The sequence below is a fragment of the Diceros bicornis genome, chromosome 29, assembly GCF_020826845.1.
Source record: "Diceros bicornis minor isolate mBicDic1 chromosome 29, mDicBic1.mat.cur, whole genome shotgun sequence".
NCBI classification, from domain to species: domain Eukaryota; kingdom Metazoa; phylum Chordata; class Mammalia; order Perissodactyla; family Rhinocerotidae; genus Diceros; species Diceros bicornis.
Genome location: NC_080768.1, coordinates 27,855,202 through 27,880,215, shown reverse-complemented (window position 1 = coordinate 27,880,215; position 25,014 = coordinate 27,855,202). Strand labels below are relative to the sequence as shown.

Below are 25,014 nucleotides of genomic sequence, written 5' to 3'. Positions count from 1 at the left end.
GGATTCAAAAGACAAAGATATGGTTTCTTCCCTTAGGGTTTACAGTTTAGGTGTGGAAGCAAAGTTTAAGTAAAGTGATACATAAAAACATAGTGTACTGTGATCCAAATGGCAAACGGTTTACACATGGACATCAAAAACTGAGTGTCCAATCGGTCCCCTTGATCCTGGAATGTGAGTTTAGCAAGACAAAAACGACAACAAAACAAAACCTAGATCATATTATCATATTGGTTTGTTACATGAACTAGACTCATCCCTATCCACAATTTGAAAAGTTTGCCCTAAAAATGGAAAGACTGATATTATCTCAGAGATACGTTAATAAACGGAAAATCTAGCTAAGACTTGATAACCACTTACATAACTGTTAAATAAAAAACTGACTCATGAAATATGTCACATGAAGAGACCAATAACAAGAAGTAACCACTTTTAGGGGCCGGCCCGGTGGCGCAAGCGGTTAGGTGCGCGCGCTCCGCTGCGGCGGCCCGGGGTTCGCTGGTTCGGATCCCGGGCGCGCACCGACGCACTGCTTGGCAAGCCATGCTGTGGCGGCGTCCCATATAAAGTGGAGGAAGATGGGCACAGATGTTAGCCCAGGGCCGTCTTCCTCAGCAAAAAAAGAGGAGGATTGGCGGATGTTGGCACAGGGCTGATCTCCTCATGAAAAAAAAAAAAAAAAAAGAAGTAACCACTTTTAGTATAAATTTGAGGGTCTGCTTCCTTTTTCTTGGCATATCCTAAATAACTCCTTTTGTTTCTTTCTCTGTTAGGACTTAAAATACACCAAGAGAAAGATGTCAGGACCTCCAAGTTATAGTGAAGCAATGTCACTTAACTAGCACTGTCACAGTGCTACCACATTCGCAGGCCACCTGGACTATTATGTAACTACTATTTTTCTTTAAATCAACTTTAACTCAACTTACTTTTAAAAACTTACCCTCTTTCTAAGCAATGGCATTGGTAAAAATTTGGTTTGGTGTACTAATTACATTTTATTCTAGTACTCACTAAAAGAAACATATACTTGTTTATACGAAAAATGTTATCTGTGTTCTGCTTAAAATCATCTTCTTACCCCGGGGTTACATCTGTCCCACCACAGGAAGCACTGTATAAGTAACTAAGCTTCCAAACCACTCATTTTCATCCTTCTCAAAGTATAAAGGTGCAAATAAGCTTTTAATCTTTGAAACCTGACAAAGATAATACCAAGTTAGAAGTTATAGATCATTTAGAAAGTTATAGGTCAATATTGTTCATTAAGACAGACAAACAGCCCAATCTCAGCACACAGAATGTAACATCACCAGCAGCCAGGGCCTTGAGCAGATGGCACGAATTTGCAGTGGTCTTAACCGGCACAGTTCTGTACTTCCTCTCACCGCTCTCAATAGCCCAGAGCAGACCACATGGACAAACGGGGTTTCCCAGGGTTGTGGACAATCAAGGGGGAAACGAGATAGCTGAGGTGGTATTAAAGGACTCTAAGACCATTACAAACATGTCACTGAAACGATGATCCTTAGACTCCAACCCGGAGAGGCAAATGGGGTGATGGTGGTGGTGTCATAAGTTGGAAGAAAATTTAACCGCTGCAGCATTATTTATTATAGAAAAAAAATGTTCAATTAGGAGAATTATTAAGCAAAATAAGCAATTATTAAGCAATTAAGCAAATGATAGACTATTACAGAACTGTTAAAAATGAGTGCTTTTTATAGAGGTGTTTCTGGGGAGCTGGCTACATGGATGTATGTATTCAGTTTATGAAAATCCTTCCAACTGTACACTTAACATATGCGCAAGTTTCTGTATATGTTGCACTTCAATAATTTTTTCAAGCGAGTGCTTTAAATGATTAGGGAAATGGTTATAAGAGGATGTTCAATTTTTTTTTTTAAGAGGATTTATTTTAAAAAATTTAAAAAAGAAGCTGGTTAATAAAGTCTTTTAAAGTGCAGTTCGGTCTCTAAATCTATCTCTCCATTGACAGCCAGGGGGGATTTCTGCTCCTTTGACTGGTTAAACCAGGACGTCTACTGTCTTCCCTTTCTATTGGCATCCTATAGGAAGGGTTTCATTCAGCTGGGCAGTATAAAGCACAATGTGATTTGAGGGAATTAATGGAAGGAAATAAGTCAGAGCCAGAGATGTGGACGGGGGAGCCATCTGCACAGAACAGATCCTGGGATCCACGAAGGGCAGAGAACAGAGAGAGCATGTCGTCTAGTCCTCATTTCCTTTGTTAGGGCAGAGAACAGAGAGAGCATGTCGTCTAGTTCTCATTTCCTTTGTTAGGACTGAACTTGCAGTTTCTGATTCCTGCTGCAGTTGCTCCCTGAGCAACTGGCAACTTGAGTTTCCTTCAGTTGCTGATTCTGTCACTCCCAAGAGCCTGTCCATTGCCTCCCAAATTCCCTTTGACACATGACTGGTAACCTCTCTTATAATAAATCTCATGGCTCTGACCTGGCTTCCAGAACTGGATTTGATGTTTTCCTTCCCTTGTTTGATCTAGAAGTGGCCCCCAGGCCACCTCTGCTTTCTGTTTTGTTCTGGCCTGTTTGTTGGCCCAAGCAGGACAGCATTTTGACAAATCATGCTTATTCTCTACAAATGCAAGGAAGGGGCCAGCAAGCTGTCCTGTAGGCAGCAGCCCTGGACAAGTGAATTAGATTCTGTGGGCCAAGTACTAGAGCTAAGTAACCCACCGCCATCAGGCCCCAGTGGGCACACACCTCCTGACCCCTGGCCTCCTACCTCTTATAAGCCAAATTACTCTGATGGGTTTGGTAGGAGCCCTTACAGATCCCCCAGGGGACTTCATCCAGTTGTTTGACAGTCTTCTGTGAGATTCTGGTGATTAAGAAATCCTTACAAATGGGATAAGCCGTGATAACTGAGACGCTCAGGTTTGCTGCAGGAGTGCGGGTAGGGAGGATCATGTATACTTAGTCCACTGGACACACGTGTCATAGCTCCTGGCAGTGTTTATGAGATAATCAACAGGCCTTCTTGATTAACTGGAAGTGCTGCAACGAATGACTGGGAACAAGGTGGCTACAGCATTTCCAAGAGATCCTGAGGCTGACAGAGTGACTCATGTCTGCAATATATTCTGTGAAGACTGGATTGTTATTGTTAAAATGTTTTCTTTTTTTAAGAATTTATCTACTTCTACAAGAAAAAGGAACTGCTTAGCAGTACAAAAAACTGGTAAGAAACACAGTAATCATAGCTAACAGTTAACAATCACCATCACCGTGAGCCCTCTGCATGTCACATTTAAACTTTCAACCACCTTATGAAGTACTATTATCCTCAGTTTACAGATGTGGAAATGAGACACAGAGGGGTTAAATAACTCACTTCAGGTTAGACAGCTAGTATAAGGAAGAGCTAGAAGTTCAAGTCTGACTCCAGAGCCCAGAGTGTAACCACTATGCCAAGATGTGTGCTACAATGTCAACCCTCAAGGAATTTACAAAGGAGTTATAAGTGTCACAGTCTCAATTGTATTGCTTTGTTTGGTAAAGGTTTTAAACAAGGCAAATGATGGTAACAAATGGATATGATGAACCAGTAGTTTATTTATTTATTTACTTATTTATTATTATTTTTTTAAATTTATTTTTCCCCCAAAGCTCCAGTAGATAGTTGTGTGTTATAGCTGCACGTCCTTCTAGTTGCCGTATGTAGGACGCGGCCTCAGCATGGCTGAAGAAGCAGTGCCTCGGTGCGCGCCCGGGATCCAAACCCAGGCAGCCAGTAGCAGAGCACGCGCACTTAACCGCTAAGCCATGGGGCCGGCCCCGAACCAGTAGTTTAGACATGTGGTCTAGACCTTAGCTATTTTTTTTTCACTATCCCTCACTACTTCTTCACCCCCCCACCACCCTTACATGGACAATCAAAAACTTGGTAGCCACCCTTGACTCCTCTCTTCTTCCCACACAGCTCATCAGCAAATCTGCTTGGTCATTCCTTTAAAATATACCCTAAATCTCAGCACCTCTCACATCTCCACTGTATCTGATCCAGAGATCAGGGTGTCACAATCAAGAAGCTCCGCCTACCACTGCTGCTGCCCCAACTGCTTCCTGAGGGTCAGGAAGGAAGCTGAAGGACCAGTACCAGAACACTGCTCCAGAGAAACACTCCCCTCTCTATGACCCTGCCTGCCAGCAGAAGACTGGCCAGAGCAGAACAGGAAACGTCCCTCCGTCTCACTTTTGCTTCCCAAATCTCTTCCTCCTGCGAACTCCCACAGTTCCCTTTTGGCATGTATAGCAACCAGCTTCCTTGGATACATTCTTGTGTCTTTGTCTTCTTACTAGATTGCTAGTTCAGAGAGGTACCATGTGTTCTCATTTTTTTTCTATTTCTCGACAGTACCTAGAATGCTGTCGTTTAGTGTATACCTGCCACTGGGAACAAAGAACTTTTCTAGATGGAAAGCTTGAACCAAACGTGGAGTTTCAGCATAAGTATCTCAGTGACACAGCCGAGGTGGAGTACAGAGGTGTGAACACCAGACCATTTCTACCTAATTAGTTGGACACTTCTCGGTATCTAGAAGGGTTTTCTTTTTTTTTTCCTAAATAATATATTTTTTGAAGACACTGTTTTAAGCATTGGACTGTGAAAATATCACTAGGCCATTTATGCCTGCAAATGACAAATGTCATTTCTAGTATGGAGTACGGCTCAAAACCAACTTTGTTTAATCCTTAGGAGATGTAGGGGAATCAGAATTTACCACCCCAATATGTCTCTTTGGCTTGATATTTTTAAGACTCAGAAAGAATCTTTGACCTCCCCAACTAACTGCCTAAAAGAATTCAAGATAGACGGCCTGTTGCAGGAAGGAGCTAATACCACAGATAACTATAGTATAATATAAACTAGGTGTGGTAGACAGGGAGGAACCTCGAAGGCCCATTTGATCAAAGTCCTCTCCATGTCTCATCGTCTTTTATTTATTTACCAAACATTTGCTTTTCCATCTCCATGTGATTTGCCTTCCTCCCCTCTGAAGACCCAAACCACTACCTCCAACATCCTCCTTTGTCTTTGGCTGAAGATGGTATTTAAGGTGATGGCTTCAGCCATTTTGGTGAGTTACTCAGTTTGCCTGGGTTTCTCCCATGTATACATGTTATTAAATTTGTTTGATTTTTTCCTGTTATTCTGTCTCACCTCAATTTAATTCTTAGACCAGCCAGAAGAACCTAGACGGTAGAGGAATATTTCTTTCTCCCCTACAAGACTAATACTCTCTTCACTGCTATACACATAACTAGGTTTTAGAGCTGATCTTAGCTATGTTTTGGAAGTTGATTTAGACCATGACAAAAACAAATTAAAATTCATCCATCTTAGTTTAATCCTAGGAAGTTATTCAATCATGAACACTTTTAGAAACAATTCTCAAATGTTCTATGTAAGTATACCCAGCTTTCAGGAAAACATCTGTCCTATTATGGGGAGGTTCACAAATCTACACAAGTTCACTGACTTTTATGTCTTAGCTATATTTACATAATATCAGACAAGAAATTGATCTGCTAAGAGAAGAAGATATTTCTGATATTAAATGCCAGACAAACTATAAATCAAGATAATTAAATTATTAAGTAGTAATGTTCTTACAAACACATATGGAAATACTCATGTTAATTCTATAATATTTTATTCTATTTGATGTTTTCTGTGGTTGTAAACTGCAATAAAGTTTCTCCTTCATAGTATTAGCCATTCTACTGGCTCCCGAAATAAAACATTCCTGATTTCTCCCTATTAGTACTGCCCCGAAACACAAACAAGAAAACAGAATGATCATTGAAAAAGGAATGTCTTATGGTCATAATTTCTCATTTGTGGAAACATTTTTTTATTTTCTCTGTTTTATTCTTTCCAACTGGAATTTGCAAGCTTCACAATTAATACTTGAATTGTGACTACAGTGTATAGTCCTAAACCCAAGGGATGAATTCAAATAATATTCAAGAGACTGGAAGCAAAATATATGGTGCAAAGTTTCCTGCAAAAATAAACTGTAAAACTGTCTTCATCTCCAGACTGCTTTTAGTTAAAAACAAATGGAGAAGAGAGATATAAGATCTTAGAAATCAGATAAAGGTCCATGAGTGTCTTAAGCTAGGAATAACTCCTACATGAAAGTGTAGAAAACTGCACTTTTCAGCTTTTGCTGCTGCACAGCACAGTAACATCTCCCTGCTGGCGCTCCCCCTCACAACCTCCCACTATCTGGTACACAGTTAAGAATGACAGCTTTTTCAAAAGCCTTTTCAGCAGGAAGAATACTCATCATAAAGCATTTCATTTGTATAAGAGGTGGGAGACAGCCTCATTAAGTCCACTGATGTTGTACTGTGTACAGAACTATGTAACAGTTGATTCAGTCAGCTTGTCTACCTCATTTTTTCTTTCACAACTTTCCATTCTTACTAATATACTATAGACTAGAAAATTAGAAACAAAAGAAGTCAAGAAGTTCTAGGAACAAACAGTTGTAAGAAAAGCCAGCAAAAACACAATTCCAGAAAAACACAGGTCTGGGGCCATTTAAAATAGGGGAAACCCTAAATTACCAAGGAAGAATTCTAAGAAAGTACAAAAGTATATGATCTATTTAATACTTTCGTTAAAATAAAACAAATGTTAGCTCTTTTTTGAGTTAAGCTTCAGTTATCTGGAATATTTATTTTATAGGATATGTTCTCTTCCCTGGGAATTCCAAAAAATTAGGAGGTCTGTAACAAAATAAGAGCTCCCTAACCTTCACTGAGAGAAAAGACAATACAGGCTTATATGGAAGAAATATGAATTTGAATTTCCCACCAATTTTATGCATCATAAAGCAAACCTGAGATCTAAAACATACCTATCACTTAACAGTAGTGTTGCATGGCTGCTTTTTAAATTTGATACGATGACTTAAAAGTTACCTGAAACTTATGAATCTAGTCACATTCAATATAAATATTCTAGAGTTTACTTTAGAAATCTGGATTATTTTCACAATGCCCCAAAAATCACATTAAAGCAGACACTTAGAACCTATGATCTGAACTTTTATTTTTTGCTGAGGAAGATTCACCCTGAGCTAACATCTGTTGCCAATCTTCCTCTATTTGGTACGTGAGCTGCTGCCACAGCATGGCCACTGATAATGGTGTAGGTCTGCGTCTGGGAACCAAACTGGGGCCGCCAAAGCGGAGCATGCCGAACTTAACCAGTAGGCCACTGGGGCTGGCTATGAACTTTTTAAAGTATATAATGAGATTATAATCAAAACAATTTGGGACAAGATTCATGTTTGATAAAAGAGAACAGTACCTTTCTCTGTTCACATTGCAAATGGTAATAAATATATAATAAAACATGCAGTCATAAAAAAGTTCTAAAAATTTAAGAACAAATACGACCTTGACATTAGATCATCAGTAGTCTTCTTATGTCAACAAAACCTTCTTTGGCTGTTTTTGTAAAAGTTTAGGTAAAAATTCTACTTCCTCAGATTACTAATCCTTTTACTATAGCTCAAAATCATAGGGCTTCATTGTAATATTTATTACTATGGTTCCAATTTTATCTTGAAAACTTCTGCAAGTCCAACATTATAACTAATGTCATACTTGCTTTATATCATATTATTAAAATGGAAAATGCACTTCAGGAACTGAAGTGTATAGTATATTTTCATTTCAAAAACACTCACAAACTAAAATAGATATTTAAAATCTTTATTGTTTCATCATCAAAAGTCTTTCCATAGAAGAATGGCAATGCAGTATCAGTGCATATTCTATGGAAAATTCATACTTCAAGTAACTAGCCTAGAAATCAGAGACAGCACTATGTCAAGCTAGTGTGCAGGGTCAAAGACACAATGCTGCCAATGCAATCAGTATACAGAAAGAATATGCAGTTGTTAGAAAAAGAGTCTATGGCCAAGTGAATAAACCAGTAGCAGTGCACTGCACTGACATTCTAGAACAGAAAATGGGGAAGGACCCGAGAATGTACTTGCTGCAAAAAAGAATCGAGTAGATCACAGGCACTGAGTTCCCAACTATATCGCCAGCTAATTCATGTGTACCCGTCCCTTCCTCTTTAAGTCTACAACATTGTAACACTGCCAGCCATTTTCAGCCTAAGGTGTAAAGGGGACAGCCACAAGTGGATATTTCATTCTGCTTCTCATCTCACAGCTAAAAGTAACAACTTGGGTTTGGCAATAAAACGTGTGGCCTTTAGGCATCTTTAGTAAAAAGCTGAATGAACCCAAAATTTGTTCCCATTTTCTTGAGAAATAAACTTTATAAAACAACAAAAGATAGCTGTCATGATTACTCAGTTTTGACCAAAGGCAAAACAATTTTTATGTAAGTATACTGAATAAACATACAAATATCCTTCACAAAATACTGTCAGACCAACTTGAACGTTTTCATAACTAGCTCCTGAAAAGGTACTGATAATTGAGATGCAAATGACCACTACACTTTGATCATGCCTGGTTACTGGGAATTTTCTGGTCAGGTTTGTGTCTGAAGCTGCTATACAGCTGGATTTGGCTACTTTGCATTAATTCACACAATAAATGCCATTTAAAAGGAATCAGTAGATCTATCATGATGAAATAAAAAATCAAAACACTTCAGAGGTATACATGAAACTTGTCTTAAATATTTTTAAATTACATATGATATAACCTTAGAGAATAAGAACTACCATTACCATGGTCTAAATCTTAAATTGTTAATGCATGAATTATCTGTAAGACTAACAAGTCACTTGTTAATCATGTCAAGGCCTCGCGGGGCAGGGGGCGCTCTGCATGTATGGCATAGCAATTATTTTCCAGGTGAGTTAAACACCTCTAATTTAAAATGTTATTAAACTATATTTGAAAAGTTATTTTACTTAATATATACAACATATAAAATAAGTTAAAGGGAGGAAGCAGGGAAAGGCTTTCTGGTATACATGATGCAAACATACAACCTTCCCTCATCAGCAGTAGTTCCATGTACGTCCATTTTACCCATGGTAAAACATGAAAGGCTGACAGAAGAATCACAAATTTCACTTACAAATAGAAACAGGAGTCAAAAAATGGAATTTCAACGTCGTTTCTTCCCACAATGCAACTCACTCTAACTATAATAAACATAAATAAAAACCATATCTCAAAAATCTGTTTTTATACCCTTACCTTTAACAATAAATTCTCCTAACAACTGAGAAGAAAAGCACTTCTTTATAGCAATTCCACAAAATAATTTTCAATTCACAAAACACCCGCTTACTGGCAAAACCAGCAACCCTTATGGAGGGCACGGGCATTAAGACTTGGCCCTTCTGAGGTATAGATGCAGCTAGATTTGCAAAGAGTATAGAGTCTATAAGGTGTGCCAACGGCCGGCATGTCTGCATAAAATTGGGAGTGATGTCATCCTGACTGATTGAAAACTTATTTTTATAGCTTTCGGTAATAATGGAGGCTAAATAATTTTAAGAGAAAAGATGTCCTTTAGCCCAGTAATAGCCAGCAGAAATCCAATTCCTAACCAATGCAAATGGTTACTACATTTAAAAAATGTTTGACATTGCATATTGATTTAAAAAAAAATGAACAGGGAAAACACATAAATATTTAAATTCAGCAGGACACCACAAAAAGCATACTATAGTTAAGTGTGAAATCAGTCAAGCTTTTCCAAAAGAGAAAATCCTTTTAATCCTTCAGCAAGTCTCTGTGAAAATAGTATGCTTACAATAAAAGTGAGAAGGGAGCACCTAGAATACCCCCAGGAGGCTTGCTATACCACTCAGCGTGACTGCCCCATCTCTGGTGAGCATGGATGGTCAACGAATGACAACAAGTCCACTTGACAAGAGTTCAGTAATTCATTTCACCACTGCTGCCAGCTGAAGTCGTCATTGCTTCCAAAGACCAAGAAAAAGCCCAGTATAGTTGCGAAGATGACTGTGTTTCCTGTGAGAACAAGTGCACAAGCTCCCCACTCAATCTAGGGAAATAAGATATAAACAATCGGTTAATAGACATATGAACAACAACAAGAAAATGAAAAGCAAATCAAGGCTCTATGTATGACAATCATGATCTAAAACAAACAAGACTTGCAGTAGTAACTTTCATACTATTGAACACGCAATGACATTTCTATATTGCTGTGTTCACTTATCTCTGGTTCCTTTGAAAAGACAGAAAGTCATAGAAGGCGATAATTATTCAAAAGCAAGCTTGACTTCTGGGCTATGAGGCAGCATAAAATTCTACAATCTTCTGTTTATAAAGAAATTTGCTGACTCTTCCTTAGTGAATCTCAAATTTTACCTAGAGAGCAGATTAAATTTAAAGAATCAGAGATAAAAACACACTTGTGTACGCTCTTTTAAAGGGGCAAGAGGAACAGTGGCCCTCTCCATGTGGAAGGGTGGCCAGCCCCTGTCCTCTCTGCCTTCCCTACTGCCCCGGAGATGGAGGAGTGAATCTGACCAGTGAGGCTGTGGGGGAAGAACCCTGTATATGTAGTCCAGCCTCTTCTCCTCTTTCGCACTTTCCCACCTGAAAAGATCACGAGATCTCCTCGAGTCTTCCATGTTTTAAGTTGTATGGGGCAGGCCTGCGGCTCCTTAGCACCAGGTGAGCTGCCATGCCCAATTCTGAGAGCAAAGTATTAGCAAGCCAACGGTTGCTGCAGACCCCAGCCATGCTCTCCAACATCAATTTTATCAGTTAACACCAACAAAAGCAAGATTTTTATCTTTATCCTCTAGGTTCCTATGCCTCTCATCTCTTTTTCATGTCATTTAACAAAAACTTTTTCCTGAGAAAAATTCAACACAGTCTAATGTAAAATCATTAATAGAAGAACGTATTCACTTACTAGATGTGCTCTGGCAAATACAATAGGGAGTCCAAAAGCTGAGACAACAATGCCTGTTGTAAGAAATATGGCAAGTTCCTTACAAGCATTACTCATAGCATCGGTATCATCCACTAGTCTTCTCGCTATGCAGTATGGGATAGGTGAAAGGATGTAAAAAAACAGAACAAAGAGGGGCCAGTATTGGCTAGAAAAAGAAAAATAAGTTAATGTAGTTTTTGCTATGTCATTTTCTTACACATAAAATATGCTTTTTAAAACTAAGGACCAAAGGAATATTGCAAGGTACAAAACATGATACAGTTTTAAAATAAGCTATAATCTGAACACTGAAAAGAGAAACATTTAGAGCCACAGTATTCCTGAAGTCAACTATGACACAATGATTAAATATTTCTTATATTAAAAGAAAATGTTTTATACAGTTGGAATTATACAGTTGGAATCAAGGCCCAAAATCAAAAATATTTTTCATTTTAGCTTATAAATAAAGACACAAATGGAAAATGGGAATATTAACACAGTAATTTTTTTTCTTTTTTTTTTGGGCTGAGGAAGAGTCACCCTGAGCTAACATCTGTTGCCAATTTTCCTCTTTTTGCTTGAGAAAGATTCGCCCTGAGCTAACATCTCTGCCAATCTTCCTCTATTTTCTATGTGGGTCACCACCACAGCATAGCTGTCAACAAGTGGTGTAGGTCTGCATCTGGCAACCGAACCCAGAGCGCCGAAGTGGAGCACGCTGAACTTAACCACGCCACAGGGCCAGCCCCAACACAGTAATTTTTAAAATTGAAGATTAATGCCTTTGTCATATCTTTAAAATTTAAGATTCATGCCTTTCCCACTTCTAATGTATGATATCCTGTTTTAGCATAAAGCTGGAACACCCCTAAACTTTACTTAGGTCCTTAGGAACTCCCAAAATACTGAAACCAAAATGTAGAAAACGAACTGAAAGTATCATTGAAGACTTTCAGTCAGAATATAAAATTTATCACAATAAAAATAGATGGCTTTTAGCCAATAGTCTAGCTACTGTACTGTGCCAATGTCACTTCCTGGTTTTGATAATATAACTACAGTTATGTAAGATACTACCACTGGGGGAAGCTGTGTGAAGGGTACAGGGGACCTCTCTGTACCATTTTTGCAACTTCTTGAGAGTCTGTAACCATTTCAAGATAAAAAGTTAAAAGGAAATAGATGGCCTTTATTTTTGTTTGTTTGTTTTTTTGGTGAGGAAGACTAGCCCTGAACTAACATCTGTTGCCAATCCTCCTCTTTTTGCTGAGGAAGATTGGCTCTGAGCTAACATCTGTGCCCAGCTTCCTCTATTTTGTACTTGGGATGCTGCCACAGCATGGCTTGGTGAGTGGTGTGTTGGTCCGCACCTGGGATTCGAACCTGTGAAGCCCAGGCCACTGAAGTAGAGTGCACAAACTTAACCACTACACCACTGGGCCAGTCCCCTAAATGGCCTTTAAAACTGCTATTAAAAAAAATACACATCATAGTGGAGATTAGCTTGTACTTAGAGGCTTATAATAACCAAAGATTTATCTATAAGTTTTTCCTAAATGTTCTGAGAATAAAACATTTTAAATGAATATATGCTTAAGAAAAAAATTTCAAACGCTATAAAAGCACAAAAAATGAAAACTCAAAGTTGCCCATGCCTCCCCTGCTTTCTCTTTCCCACTCTCCTATCGAGCTTCTTGTGGATCCCTCCACATTTCCGTATAAACTTTAAAAACACAAATGGGGCCGGCCCCGTGGCTTAGCGGCTAAGTGCGCGCGCTCTGCTGCTGGCGGCCCGGGTTTGGATCCCAGGCGCGCACCGACGCATCGCTCCTCCGGCCATGCTGAGGCCGTGTCCCACGTACAGCAACTAGAAGGATGTGCAGTTACGACATACAACTATCTACTGGGGCTTTGGGGGAAGAAAATAAAATAAATAAAATAAAATAAAAAACCAAAAAACCACGAATGAATCACTGCACTTTATTTAACAACACATCTTGAACATCTTTACATATTAGCTCTTCCTCATTCTTTTTAAGACTGCCTAGTATTTCCATTGAGGGATGTACCACAATTTAACCATTTTTCTTTTCATACATCTTTAGGATGCTTCCAGATTTTTTTTGGTTATTATAAACAAGGCTGCCATGAACATCCACTCTCCCCCCACTACACCTATCTTTGCAAACATCTATCAGTAGATTTGTATGAGATTCTAAGAAGTGGAAGGGCTAATTCAAAGAATATATACATTTTGAGAGCTACAAACAAACTGGCTCCAAGAAGACCGCACCTACTTACATTTCTACCCACAGGACATGACAGTGCCTGTCTGCCCGTATCGTTTACCTTTGCCAATGGATTTCATTTAATTTTGAGAGAGGATGAGTATATTTTCATATGCTTATTAGCAATTTTCAGTGCTTCTTTCATATTTGTTGTTCATTTTTCTATTGAGTTGTCTGTATTTTTCTTACTAATTTATCCTATCAATTTTTAAAAGCTCTTTCTATCCTAAGGAAATGAACTGCTTACATGACTTTTTTTCTTAGTCAACTGTCTCTTGACTCTGCTTATGGTATTTTCTGCTGAAAAGACACTTTTAATTTTCTTGTATTTAATTTTATCAATAGGTGCTCAAAACTGAGCAGCAGTGCTGGGCTACTGTGTTGCTATCTTGCCTTTACAGCCAAGGAGCAACAGCCCAAAGTCTTTTTTGCACCTAGTATCCTAAAAGACTTTACAAACAAATTTTAAGTGAAGACTTTTAAAAAGGTTTGTCCTTGGTAAATGAACATTTGGCAGAATTACTTCTACAGTAGAAGCTTTAATTTTTAAAATTTTTTAAAGCTTTAATTTTAAAGTATAAAAATTTTACTCATAAACACTCAAAAAGACAAAAAATTTACATACTTGTATATTGGAAGGGCACATCCAAGCATCAAAAACATCAGCCCAATTGCTCCTCCAAAGGACAAACTAATCAGAGCTGCAAAGTAAATAAAAAGTCAAACAGAAATACCAATTAAACTAAATTAATATTATTTTTATTAATATTATATTAGCAGTCTGAACATGACCTTTTGATCCCAGAAGCAAAAAGCAAAACAAAACAAAGCACAAAAACCAATGTATTAAAAGTGAGTTATCTTCAAAAGTGTAAGTTACCTAGTCTCAGTATAAGTCTTTTATGGCACCTTCAAGGCAAAATAAGGCAATACTGATTTTCGAAGCCCTATCCTACTGCTAGCACAGCACACATTCCCTAATTACTAGTTCTATTTCTAACGAGCATCCTAGCCCACAAGATCCATGCTCCTCCAGGTACTGGTATTATATTTACACCACAGATCATTGCAGTTTTGAAAAGCAGGATGTTGAGAAACTGCATTGTTAGCTTTACTGGAATTCTTTAGAAGCCTCATCCTGTGGGAAAACCGCTCCTGATCAGCTCCTGGTTCTTGTACATACACGCCCAACATGCACAACACTGGTAAGAAAAAAATGTCCACCAGTGAATAATTTTGATTGATTAACTTTGTTGCAGATCTTTAAACAGTTTGCAAAACTATAGCTGGGTTTCCTCCCCTAACATCCTACACATTAGAAATCCTGCAGGATAACGGGTACAGATCCTTCTGTGCTATCACTATTTTAAGACATTATCACAAGCAACAGATGCATTCTATAGGTGGAATAAAGTTTCTACAGGTGAAATATAGTTTCTAAAGTTGAAATATAGCTTCTAAGGTTACACACACACACACTTATACAAAGCATTATATTTTATAAAGTGTTTTCACTTATATCAGTGAGTAGAAACAATTTTCTTTTTTTTGGTGAGGAAGATTCGCTCTGAGCTAACATCTGTGCCAATTTTCCTCTATTTTATATGTGGGATGCCGCCACAGCATGGCCACTCACGAGTGGTGTAGGTCCGCAGTGTGCGAACCTGGGCTGCTGAAGTGGAGCGCACCGGACTTAACCACTATGCCACAGGCCCTTGAATAGGCACAGTTAATCAATGGCCTAGAATTAAGCAAAGAATTAAATGATCAATTTATTTTGAGTTCTATCTAACCTGTATTTCTGCAATTGCAGTGGCTAAGAGAATAATTGTCTTTTTTTTTTAAATGATGCAGTGTACTAACCTTAACAGAAATGTTAAAATTCAAAAGAGTTGTAGAAGGTCTAAAAGTTACTAAGCAAAAGCTAACAAACACAAACCAAAATTAACAGTAAAGGGGTTAAATGCTGCCAAACACTGCTGATACACTACTCTGAATTACAATGGTCATTATCAAGGAAGCCACTGACAACATAGCCTGGCAGATTTCATTTTCATTAGATCACTGACGTGGTCATGTCAACCCCGAACACATTTACTTAGTCCTTAATGCTATTATATTTTCAGTTACAGGAGAAAAAAAGAAAAAGAAAAATTTGCACTTTTATTTTTCAACAAATGAGAAACTTTAAGTTTATAATGGAATGCAATGTAAACTGGGAAGAAAAGACTGAGTTTACCATTTGCTTTTTCAGTTCCAAATACGTTCTCATAATCTGCCCTGCTTACTTCTCCTGACACATATCACACCAGGCTGCTCCTCCTTGCTCTCTGCACTCCAGTTACACGGGCCTCTCCTTTCCTGGAAATGAGCAGGCTCCCTCACCCACATGGCCTTTGCACATGTTGTCCCTTCTACCTCAGACACTTTTTCACTCATTCATTTCATTTGAGAAATATTTACTGAGAGCCAAGTATATAACAGGTGCTGGAGGTCAGTTAGCACATGAGACAAGGCCCTCGCACTCTCAAGGAGCTTGCATTCTCGTCCCACTCTTCTCCTCTTCCCTCCAAATTAACTCCGACTCTTTCTTCAGATCTTGGCTCAGTCATCTCTTCCTCAGTGAAGTTGTTCCAAACCTCCTGACTAGACCAATTCCCCCTTTTATATGTATCCATTCCTCACTCAACAAATATCCAGTGAGCACCTAAAGTGTGTCACACACTGTTCTTGATGCTGGAGACAGAACAATGAAAACAATCTAAGCTCTTGCACTCATGAAGCTTACATTCTAGCGTAAGAATATAAAATGATTAAAAAAAAAGAGGAGGCAAATAAACGTCAAGTGCTATGAAAAACAATCAGGTAGAGTAAGGGGATGGGAGTGCTATTCTAGACCCAGTGGCCTGGGAAGGCATCTCTGATGAGGGGACATAGGAGCAGAGATCCATAAGAAATGAGGGAGTGAATCATGTGGCTATCTGGGGGGGAGCATTCCATGCAGAGGAACACGCATGTGCAGAAGCCCTCTTTGCACTGTAAACCTCCTCTTTGCTCAGTTATCACAGCTGTAATTTTATAGTGATTTCTATTCGCCTTTCCTTCTAAACAGTTCGCTCCGCCAGAGCAGGGAAAAAGTTTTTCTGTTGTTGCTGATGTTCACGCCCCAGCTCTTAACACTCAATAATAAATATCTGTAAAATGAATGAAAGGAACCAAAATGGAAACAAAAGAGAGAAAAGGAGGGGAGGAGAAGGGAGAGAAAGACGTGTCTAATGCAGCAGAGGAGAAACTGCATATAGCTGAAAGTCAGGAGACACTGGGTCCTAGCTCCTACTATCCATCGACGAGCTGTGTAAATAAGTTATGTGAGTGGCATATAAAATGAGAGTTGGACTAGATCTAGAATGCAAATAATTCTCTGAACACCACAGATACTTGTTTTAAGACATGCTGAAGAAGTAAAAAACCATCTCCACTTTTCTATTGTAGTTGTCAATCAGCTAAGTTCACCACTATAAATAGTATATAGTAACACCTTATTTATTCAGAAGCCAAAGTATAGCTCAGAATCCTGGAGGAAACAAAGGTCACTAAAGAGACACAACAGATGTCACAAAGCCCATACACTAAAGCTAATGTCCTTTATAAACAGACCCTTACGCTCTTATTCAGAGGTTATTTATTCATTTTTTTGGTGACAAAATTGTGTGTGAATTTCAGCAAAATAAAAAATTTTGATTTTAAAGAATCCTCTATGCTCATTTATACATATATTTTTCAATAGCAATTCATGTATCCAGAACAAAATTAAGTGAAAAGTAACTTCCCCTTCCCAGAAATGATCACTGTTACCTGTAACTTGTGACACAAAATTTTGTAAGTTTGATGATCTTGTTTCCTATTTTGAAACAAATGAGAAATAGGGAGGTAGAACTGCATATAAGCAAGATCTGCCCTCTGACAGGAGGGAGGAGACTGAAAAAAATTTTAAATAGGGCAGAAAATTCTCAAAAAGCATACCAGTTTGCAGCAATCTTGGCTAGGAGGCAAGCAGACTTAGGACTGGATGGTTTCTGAGGGTAACTACGTCCTGTGACAGAGAACAATTATTCATGTTCCTATCATCACAGAAGAAAGTCTAAATTCTTTGAGTATACTCTTAAAAAGTTAATGAAAGACAGTTTCTTAAAGCAAAAAAAAAAAAAAAAAAAAATCAAGGAACTAAAATGAAATAAGATTCAGGTATCAAAAAATAATTTTATGTGACATTTCACTTCCCAATCATATTGGCAAAGATAAAAGCCTTAATACAGTGCTCAAAAGTATTCTTGTAAAGTTTCGTCAGTCTTATAAAATCAGCAACTAGGCTGATTTATATGCAAATTTCATCATTTGTGTATAAACGGTTGTCCTAGATAACACATCAACAAGGCAAGAATTTATACCGTAATTGAGTGACACAACATTTGGAAGACAAAACTTAGATGAGTCTGGTTTCTACTCCCAAAGCCTCGAGGCTAGGGATGGACCAGCCCAATTATCTAAACTCTCTAGAGACAGGGTGCTGGTTCTGTGATAACAAAGAAATTAGAGTAGGAGAAGGGGCCAGTTCCCCAACCTGGGAGTTACCAGAAAAACCCAATATGTAACAAAGTAATAGGTAAATAGCTCAAGAAATAAGTAATAGACTCCAGTTATGGCAACACTTCTCCTTAATATAGATAGGCCAACAGGAAGAAAATATCCTGGTAAACAATCATAACAATCAGAGAATCTTTCTGAAACCAAAAGCGCAAGTGCAATTCCATCTGAGACACTTTTACCCGATTAATATTTATGTAGATTTGGAGAAGGAAATTCAAAGTTAAGACCGAGACTCCTGCATTAATGACACTGAAGAAATGGGGAAGAACAGGCAAACTGGCAACATTCTAAAAAACCACAGCATTCTACCACAACTGCCTTTCACACGAGGATTTAAAAAGGTGTATCATAGTTCAAAAGGAGATTGGAAAGTATCCCAGTTGCTCAAATGACAACGTTCTACATCGGAAATGAAACGTCTTCAGACATTAAAGCAAAAATGTGACTCTGGAAAAGCAGCTCAACAAAAGCTGTCCTTGAAGGAGATAAAACACACAGAAAAAACACTGCTATAAAAGTTCTCACTTCCTGTTTGCCTGCCCTGCTACAAAGCCGCAGGTCAGGAAATCAATGTAATTCGTTGTCAAGATGTTTGTCAAGTTGAAAGCGCTGTTAACGGTATTTGCTTCTAGTCAGACTAACAAAACATTGAAAAGAATGCAACACTATTTCTAAAGAAAATACAGGAATAAACGAGTCATTTTTAAGTTTTAACACTATTTTATCTTAAAGAAAAACACAACTAAATAAAAACTTTGAAACGTGAAAAAGCCTCAACGTGCAACTGCGGACAGGGAAGAGAAAAGGAGCACTTTGGGGTCGCTTATAGGAGCTCCCCCATCCGAGAAACAGCACAAATCAAAACGCATCCGTTTTCGGAGCGTGTCAAGCTTCGAGGACCGGTCCCGAGAGTGGATGTGATAGCCAAGATCTCGGAAAGAACCGTCCCTAAGCCCTTCCAGGGCGTTCCTGGGGGACTCGGTTCGGCTCGGCACCCGAAGATCGCACTCGTGCCTTTGAGTGGGAAATGACACTGATTTTCCTTAACTGGCATCTCTAGCGGCCTCAAGCCCCTCCAAACCCCACTCGGCCGGCTCTCTCTCGGATGCAACTCCTGCAAAAGTCCGATGGCCCGAGCCGCTGCGGGACTCCTACCAGCCCGCGGACCACTTCATTCTTGGCGCGGGGGGCGACGGGGGGAGAGGCTGCTGAGGTCAGCAGAAAGCGGGGGCCCACGGAGGAGCCGTCCTCCCCGGGAGGGCGCCGCGCCCACCTACGCTCCAGCGCTGCGAGGGCGGCGGCGGGGTCGGGGTCCGGGGTCGCCCCCCGGCGCAGGGACCCCACAGCGCGCGCCCGGGCCGGGGAGGGGTGTGGAGCTCCGCGCGGGCCCCCCGCCCCTCTCTCCCGGCGGCGCCCCGGGCGGCCCTCCGGCGCCCCGCGCCCCAGGCCCACCTTTGATGCCGGCCATGGCGATGACGTCGCTCCTGGCTCCAGGACCCGAGGCGGCGGCGGCGGCCGGGAAACCGGAGACGCTCGGCGGCGGCGGCGGCGGGCAGACAACACCCGGAAGTGCGCGACGCAGCACTTCCGCCGGCGGCTCGCGCTCGCGCGGGGGCGCGGGGGGCGCGCCGGGCTGGGGGTCGTGGGGCCGACCCCTGCCTTTCCTGCGCGGATCGCCGCCTTCCGAGGCCCTCCGCCCCCGGCCCGACTCCGGGCGGTGCAGGCCGGCGCCCGCCTCCACGGTCTCCGTCCCGGAGCCCCATCGCGTATCCCGCAACCTCCCACATTCTGTGAGGAGAAGGGAGCACGAGTGGCCGCCGTCCTCTGGGAGGCGGAGTGTGATGTCTTCGGGGGATAATTTTGCGTTCTTTAAAGCGCATCCATTTCTGTCTCCTCCCCAGCCTTGTGATAAAGGAGAAGTGAGGCTAGCTGGGTCGTCTGCGCTTGGCTCCTGGGTGTCTTGCACGGAGCTAGGGTTCTGCAGAGAACCCGCTTCCAGAGACAGGAGCCCCGGGACCCAGGAAAGGGTGGATTTACTACAAATCCGATCTCTTGGGAGTCTGAGAAGCGCTGGTTTTTTAGTAGTAACAGGGCTAGAAAAAATACGAGAAAGCATAGGTACAAATGCATTGATTTCAGTCATCCTACAAATTTATTGAACACTTACTGTGTGTGGGGAGCAGGGCTGGGCACTGAGGTGAGCAAAGCTAGGTACGGTTTCTACCCTCAAGGAGCTTGTAGTTTAGTGAGAGAGACAGAGACAAAAATTGTAAAATTGGAACAATGATAATTGCTAGGAAAATGGGTCGGTAGTCCTAAGAAAGCCTTTGCTCTAGATCAGTTAGAAAAGATTTCCCCGAGGGAAGGACAACAGAGGGATGAACAGGTGTGTAAGTAAGAGGAGAGAAAAGGGAAAAGGCGTTACCGGGAGGGGATAGTGTATTGGGGAGGATGAGCCAGGGGGCGAACTCCAGGAGCCGGGAGCTTGGTCTGTTGGAGAGAGGAGAGAAGGCCAGACGGATTGCTCCAGGTTGGGGTGGGGCAGCATGGTTATATAGTAGGGTTCTCTACTTGAAGGAATTTTTTCGTTTTGTTTTGTTTTTTCTCTCTCAGCAATGAGAATCTTTTGAAGGATTTTAAAAAGATACAGGAGGAGGTGGGTGACATAAGATTTGAATTTTTCAATCTTTTCCGTCACCAGAATCAGATACACTGGCAAATAAAATTTTGTTTTGTGAATGGTTGGGAGAGATGTTTCCAACACGCTTTACAATGAGAGCCACTGGGAAGCTCAAGGTATTGTCCACCATGCTCCCCTCCACTACTTCCAGGGTTGAATTACAATTTTTTAAAAAACAGGTCACTTGAGGCTTCCTGCCCCAAATAAATCTATAGATATCCTGTGGAGGAGTAGAATTTTTTTCTATTCAAGTTAGTGCAAAAAGTTCTGCCATCTTCTGTATCAGGAAGGAAGAGCTTCCATTTAAGGATTCTGGTATCAAAAACACGAGGCACACTTCAACATATGCCATGGAAATGCTATTTAGACAGTCTGTGAACCACCAGCTCCCTTTTCTACACTGAAGCAGGCATATGCCTCCTCCTCCCAACCATCTTGAAAGGAGTAGGTAGAATTCCTGGAGAAGTAAATGATTCCATCCCAAATAGTCACCACTAACACCTTTTCTTGATTTGTTCCACGGTATTCCATTCTTGAAAGCAGGGATGGCTGAAGGAACATAGAAGAGAGAGCTGATCAGTGTTGGGGTATTGGTGGTGGGAAGTGATAGGTTCTTATCTCATAGGCTCATAGCTTGGGTCCTGGGGGAAAGATCACGTTTTAGGAAGCCTTTTGGGGCTTCCACAATCCCCAGTGTCTGAGTCAAGTGCTAAGCCCCTAATTTCCTCCTGTGAATACGAATGGGTTGGGCATTACAGACATTCATCTTTGGTGACATTAACGGGCAACTGGGGTTGTTTTCCAGATTAAAGGGATCTATATTCTTTTGCTTCCATGGTAATGGAATCCTAAGAGATTGTGCTCCTTTGACTTTTCCATGAGATCCACAGTGTTTCTGGCAAGAAAACGCTCACTACCCTAAGGACTGTTTTTGGTCTACAGATGTTGTCTAGAGTCACCAGACCTTAAAAACAGTGTTTCCAAATGTTGTATTTCAAAGACCACCTGTAAGAGAATTCTTTGGGATGCATCCTAAAAATGCAAATTCCTGGGTCCCACGCTAGACCTGCTGAATCAGAACTTTTGTGGGCAGAGCCCAGGACTCTGAAATTTTAACAAGCATCCTAAAGATCTCCTATGCAGGGGGCCGGCCCAGCGGCGCAAGCGGTTAAGTGCGAGCGCTCTGCTGCGGGGCCCGGGGTTCGCCAGTTTGGATCCCGGACGCTCAACAACGCACCACTTGTTATACCATACTGTGGCGGCGTCCCATATAAAGTAGAGGAAGATGGGCATGGATGTTACCCCAGGGCCAGTCTTCCTCAGCAAAAAAGAGGAGGATTGGCAGATGTTAGCTCAGGGCTGGTCCTCCTCACAAAAAAAAAAAAAAAATCTATGCAAACTAAAGTTTGAAAATAATTGTCTGAAAAAGCTAGAATGTCAGGAGTTTTCTTCATCAGTTTGCCAAGTGAATCCTAAACTTTGTTACATCCTTTAAATGTTCTGTAAGTATTCTTACATAATAGTTAATCAGTATTACTTCTCATAGTTTCAAAACTTTTTATTCAGATGGCTTCCCATCCTCCCAAGTTAATTCACAAGGATAAGGAAGGAGTGAGAGGAAGAGCTGTGGTTTATTGAGCACTTGCTGTGTGCCTGGTGCTTTAAATATTTATCTGATTTAATCCTCTCCACAATTTTGTTAAACTTGAAATTACTAACTCTTACAGATCAAGTCAGAGAAACCTCAGAGAAGATTTTAGTTTTAGTTTTTAAGAAACTTTTTTTGGTGGCCGGCCCTGTGGCATAGTGGTTAAGTTCATACACTCCGCTTCAGCAGCCCGGGTTTGCAGGTTCGAATATCGGGTGCTGACCTACACACCACTCATCAAGCCATGCCATGGCGGCGTCCCACATACAAAAATAGAGGGAGATGGGCACAGATGTTAGCTCAGGGCCACTATTCCTCAAGCAAAAAAAGGAAGACTGGCGACAGGTGTTAGCTCAGGGCCAATCTTCATCACCAAAAAAACCCCAAAACTTTTTATTGTGGAAAAAGTTAAATATATAAAAAAGTAGTCTGAATAGTATAATGAACTTCCATGTGCCATCAACTACCTTCAACAATTAACACATGGTTAATGTTGTTTTATCTATACTCCTTACCCACTTCCCTCTACCTCCCATGTTATTTTGAAGAAAATTCCAGACATAATTTTTTGTCTTTTATATTTCAGTATGTTTCTAAAAGGATTCTTAAAAATAACATAGCTATAGTACATTTATCACACCCCAAAAATAATTCTTTAATATCATCATATATGAGTTAGTGTTCAAATTTCCAACTGTCTCATAAATGTCATTTATTTTATAGTTCATTTGAATCAGAAGCCAAATCAGGTTGACACATTGCTACTGATATGTCTCAGAGACATTTTAAGAAACTGCCTCTTATCATTTAGATCTCAGCTCAGATGGTAGCTTCTCAGAACCTTTCCTGGGCATCCTATTTATTATAGCACTTCAAATCGTCTTACCTTCTTTTCTTCTTGAAGGCACTTATTATTTATCTGAACTATATTTGTTGGCTGTCTCTCCCACGAGAATGTAAGTTAGTACAATCTTTTATGTTTTGTTCACCACTGTCTAGAACTGTACATGGCAAATGATGGGATCTTAAATAACAGAAATTCTCTTGTTAAGTAATTAATGACCTCGACGTTGCAAAATCCAAAGGCTACTTTTTGATTCAACCTTTCAACAACAGTGGACACTGTTGACCATTCTCTCTTTCTCTCATCTACCACGTTACTACTCTCCTGGTTTTTCTTGTACCTCACGGGAGTTACTTTTCAGACTCTTTCTAGGATCTTCTTCTGCTCAAGGTTCAAATGATAGTGCTCTCTTAGTTTGGTCCTGGGCCTCCTTCTTTGCCATATCTACATTCTCTCCCTATGCATTGTATTTCTTCCTGTGGCATTAATACTTTCTTCATTTTGATAACATAACTACCAAGTTTACCTTAGCTTTGAAATTCAGACTTGTATATCCAAGTGTCCATTTGACCTGTTTACCTGGATGCTTAATAGTCACCTCAAACTTAACATGTGGAGAACAAAATTCTCCATTATCTTTATTCCAATCCTGCTCTGTCCTACTCCAAGCCCCCATTGTTCTGCCTCCTCTTGTTCCAATCTTCCTCTGGTTTACTTTGCTTCAGTTTTACTGACTTGTTTGCCTCTCCCACCCCTGGAATTTTATTTCATTCATTACTGTATCCCCAGAACACTGCCTGGCAGGTGCTGTTATGTACTGGTAGGTGCTCAATATATATACACACACATATGTATATGTGTGTATATATATATACACATATGTATATGTGTGTGTATATATATATGTATATGTGTGTATATATATATATATATATATGGTATTGGTTGAATTGATGAATGACTGTTCCTCAAAACACAAAGCTAGGGCTTTTGCGTCCACTATTCCCCAGGCTATGAAGGCTCTTCCCCTGATCTTTGTATGGCTGGTTCTTTCTCATCATTCAGGTCTCAAGCTTCAAAATCACTTTCTCAGCAAGACCCTCCCTGAAGTTGCCTCCCAGTCTTTATCGTATAACTTGGTTTTATTTTCATCAATGCCTGTATCGCTACCTATTATCTTTGCTTATTAATTTATTATTTAATGTTGTTTGTCCTATCCCACTTCAGTGTAAGCTCCATGAGTACCAGGACCTTGTACAGATACCCCCATGCGTGAAACAGTGCCTGGCACATATTAGGCATTCAACCCATATTTGTTGAATGAATGAATGAGAGAAACTCAGGCCTGTCAGACCTCAAAGATAATGCCTGTGCACTCTCAGAATTGTTTTCTCTGACTGGTTCTTTAGGTAGTAGTTTCTCCTCCTGATATTTTGTAAATTCTTACTGCCTCCACGTACAAGGAAATAGAGTATGTATGTAAAGGTTTTGAGCGTCTGAAACCTGACAATATATTTCCATGCTACTTTTCGCTCAAATCTTCTCTGGATTTAGCAAATGGTAATAGAACACAATCATGTGCCAAGCGCTATGCTGGGGCTGAAGACGTAAAGTTGAACACAGCACAATAACTTCCATCGGGAAAGTTATTGAGGTTTTGGAAATACATAACTTGACTACACTTCTTAGAATTCGCGTTGCGATGGTTTCACTTTCTCCCACTGCTAAACACAACAGGGCGACAGCCTGCCATCGGCCCCGCCCACAGCCTCAGCGTCCCGCCCTTGGCCCCGCCTTCAACGGCGGCGCCCCGCCCCCGGCCCCGCCCGCCGCCGCGCGGAGCCCCAGGGGCGGGGCCCGCAGCGTCCACTCAGGCTGCCCCACGCGCCGCAGCGGCAGTGACGTGAGAGTGGCGCACGGACTATCGCTGC

At 40.6% G+C, this 25,014-nt stretch overlaps 1 protein-coding gene across 1 annotated transcript; it reads right to left on the bottom strand.

The window, feature by feature from the left end:
* Nucleotides 1-7,762: 7,762 nt before the first annotated feature.
* Nucleotides 7,763-19,475, bottom strand: LEPROTL1 (leptin receptor overlapping transcript like 1). The gene is made up of 4 exons (XM_058525151.1): nt 19,364-19,475; nt 13,890-13,965; nt 10,953-11,139; nt 7,763-10,070 (listed from the first exon to the last, which is right to left on the bottom strand). Exons 1-4 carry the CDS (start codon nt 19,377-19,379, stop codon nt 9,954-9,956), a joined length of 396 nt encoding a protein of 131 aa, XP_058381134.1. The 5' UTR covers nt 19,380-19,475; the 3' UTR covers nt 7,763-9,953.
* Between the last annotated feature and the right edge of the window lie 5,539 nt (nt 19,476-25,014).

Coding starts and splice junctions, on each gene's coding strand:
- LEPROTL1 (XM_058525151.1), bottom strand. Junction 11,140..13,889: donor TGTGCCCTTCCAATATACAA/GTATGTAAATTT, acceptor TTCTTTTTCTAG/CCAATACTGGCCCCTCTTTG. Junction 10,071..10,952: donor TATTTGCCAGAGCACATCTA/GTAAGTGAATAC, acceptor TTATTTCCCTAG/ATTGAGTGGGGAGCTTGTGC.